This window comes from Talaromyces proteolyticus, assembly GCF_021365285.1.
Source record: "Talaromyces proteolyticus strain PMI_201 chromosome Unknown BGW36scaffold_9, whole genome shotgun sequence".
Taxonomy (NCBI): Eukaryota; Fungi; Ascomycota; class Eurotiomycetes; order Eurotiales; family Trichocomaceae; genus Talaromyces; species Talaromyces proteolyticus.
The window spans coordinates 1,467,577-1,470,378 of record NW_025764285.1 but is presented as its reverse complement, the minus strand read 5'-3'; the positions used below and the strand labels follow the sequence as shown (position 1 = coordinate 1,470,378).

At 44.9% G+C, this 2,802-nt stretch overlaps 1 protein-coding gene across 1 annotated transcript; it reads left to right on the top strand.

Moving 5' to 3' along the window:
* On the top strand, window positions 1-2,525 carry BGW36DRAFT_215461 (uncharacterized protein). Its single transcript, XM_046209966.1, has 2 exons — window positions 1-2,047; window positions 2,111-2,525. The coding sequence occupies exons 1-2, from the start codon at window positions 254-256 to the stop codon at window positions 2,375-2,377; spliced, it is 2,061 nt and encodes a 686-aa protein (XP_046069736.1). The 5' UTR covers window positions 1-253; the 3' UTR covers window positions 2,378-2,525.
* Window positions 2,526-2,802: the final 277 nt, after the last annotated feature.

Genomic DNA, 2,802 nt, shown 5'->3' with positions numbered 1-2,802 from the left:
CCTCCTCGTCTCATTCAGCAACCCTCATGAAGATTACGTGTACCATGCAATATTGAGAAAGTAGCCAAAATGTGAACACCAGCTTTCCATAAAAACCAGTATTTTCTTTTTCTTTTTGATGTTGCTTATATTTTTGTTTACTCGTCCTTTTAAAGTCTACAGTTTTCATCGTGCTCTTTCCAGGGTCTCAACTTTTCCCTTCTGTACACTGTTTGCAAATTTCTACCGTCACTTACGCGTTTGAAAATATATCATGTTTCCCAGGCACTTTGTGGCATGTACTTTGGCAATCGCCTCCTGGTTTGTTTCCTCAGGAGAAGCTACCACTGTGTTATCAACAATTCTTGTTATTGCCGGTGATAGTAGCTCCGCGGCCACCGCCAGCTCCGGGCTAAATGGATATGGAATACCATTCAGGACTTTGATTGTTCCTCAAGCAGGAGTTGCTTTGCCGGCTCTAAATACCAGTGCCGGTGGTAACTTCGGCGGTATTGTTGTTGCTTCTCAGGTCAGCTATGACTACGGTGGGACAACTGGATACCAAAGTGCTTTGACTACCGACCAATGGAACCAACTTTATTCCTACCAATTGACATATGGAGTTCGGATGGTTCAATATGATGTATATCCAGGCCCTGCGTTTGGAGCAACGGCTCTCGGTAGTTGTTGTAATGCGGGAGTTGAGCAATTGGTTTCTTTCACAGATTCGACCGATTTCCCTACAGCTGGTCTTCGTACAGGTGCTGGGGTCAGTACTCAAGGCCTATACCATTATCCAGCAACCATCTCCGATAACTCCACCACTAAAGAGATCGCCCAGTTTGCGGCCGACTCCGCTGGACAGTTTCAAGGAACCAGCACTGCTGCTGTAATTAGCAATTTCGCTGGTCGTCAACAAATGGCTATCTTTACGTCTCTCGACACAACCTGGAGCGCTACATCCAACTATTTGCAGCATGCATGGATCACATGGATTACTAGGGGAGCCTATGCCGGTTATCGCCGCGTTAACTTGAACACACAAATTGACGACATGTTCCTCGAGACGGACATCTACTTACCAAATGGTACCACTTTCCGCATTCTGCCGGCTGACCTGGATGGTATTAAGGCATGGATCCCTCAAATAAACGCCAAAATGAACCCTGGAAGCGACTATTTCCCCGAGACAGGTCTCAACGGGAATGGAAATATTGAGTATGGTGCTGATGTCAACGAGAGAACTTGTAACGGTGGCGGCATTGAGTACGGGGATGTCCCAGATACACCTCTCGAGTTTAAGAAGCCTCCCGGAACGGGCACAAACCTATGGCCTAGCACTCCTACAACATATGATTGGAGTGTGGCCTGTACAAATCTGGATCCGCTGAAGACCTGGTGGTCTAATGTTAATAACCGTGATTCATTTGCCACTATATCACACACATTCACTCATGAGGAACAAAATAATGCTACTTACTCTGATGTATACAAGGAAATCTCATTCAATCAAGCTTGGTTGCAACAGGTTGCCATCTCAAAGAGCTCCAAATTCACATCAAATGGAATTATTCCACCTGCTATAACTGGTCTGCACAACGGTGACGCCTTACAAGCTTGGGCCGCTAGAAATATTACCAATTGTGTTGGTGATAATACACGCCCAGCATTGGTGAACCAGCAAAACGGAATGTGGCCATATATTACAAACTTTGATTCTGACGGCTACACCGGCATGCAGGTAAACCCTCGCTGGGCTACTAGAATTTACTACAACTGTGATACACCTAATTGCACTACTCAAGAGTGGATTAACACATCTGCTGGTTCCGGCGGTTTTGATGATCTTTTAGCACAGGAGAAGGCCGATACCATGCGCCACCTTTTCGAGCTCTCTCGTGCACCATACATGTTTCACCAGGCCAACCTCCGCAATTCGGATGTTAGCAACATCATAATCAATGGAGTTTCCGCTAAGATCTCAATATTCCAAGCGTGGGTTGAAACCCAGGTCCAGGAGTTCGTTCGTCTGGTCAACTGGCCCATTATTACCTTGAAACATCAAGACGTAAGTTCATATCACTTCTTATGTAGGTGGTGGTTTTCAGAATTTACTAATTTCCTCGTCTAGATGTCTGATCAATTTGCAAAACGGATGGCTCGGGATGCTTGTGGCTACGGTCTGAGCTACACAATCTCGAACAATCGAATTACCGGTGTTACGGTCACAGCCAATAGTAATAAATGTGGCACACCGATTCCAGTCACTTTCCCTGTTGCTCCCACCAGCACCAATGGTTATACGACAGAGAAAGTTGGCAGTGATCCACTTACGGTCTGGGTTTCTCTTAGTGGATCACCGGTCTCATTTACATTTTCTACACCTATCGCACTTTAGGTGGCAGATCTATCTATATCTTCTTAGATAGAAAATCGGTCCTACGTGTTTCGATTTACGTCTGGAAAATTAATCTAGCGGAAGCTATGTAATATTCAGAATAATAAATAACAAGCTCAACCATATATTAACAATTACTTGCTTCTCAATGACATGTCTTCATGGTTTAAAGTCAACTCGTCACTCTGCCGTGACAAATAATCTGAACCGAGTCTCGGCCAAACAAATCGGGTGAGACTGAGACAATGGGCCCCAATTGATTAGGATGTACCTGTATCGACTGATGTGTCCATCGTATCACCAATTTTGAGAATTACGCATCTCAGCTGAGACATAAATCTAGCATTGACCTCGCAATGAGAGAAGGTTTCTTCGAATGCGCGACGTAGGGATGGTTGAGCATATTGTGAAGCTAGTCTAGTCTA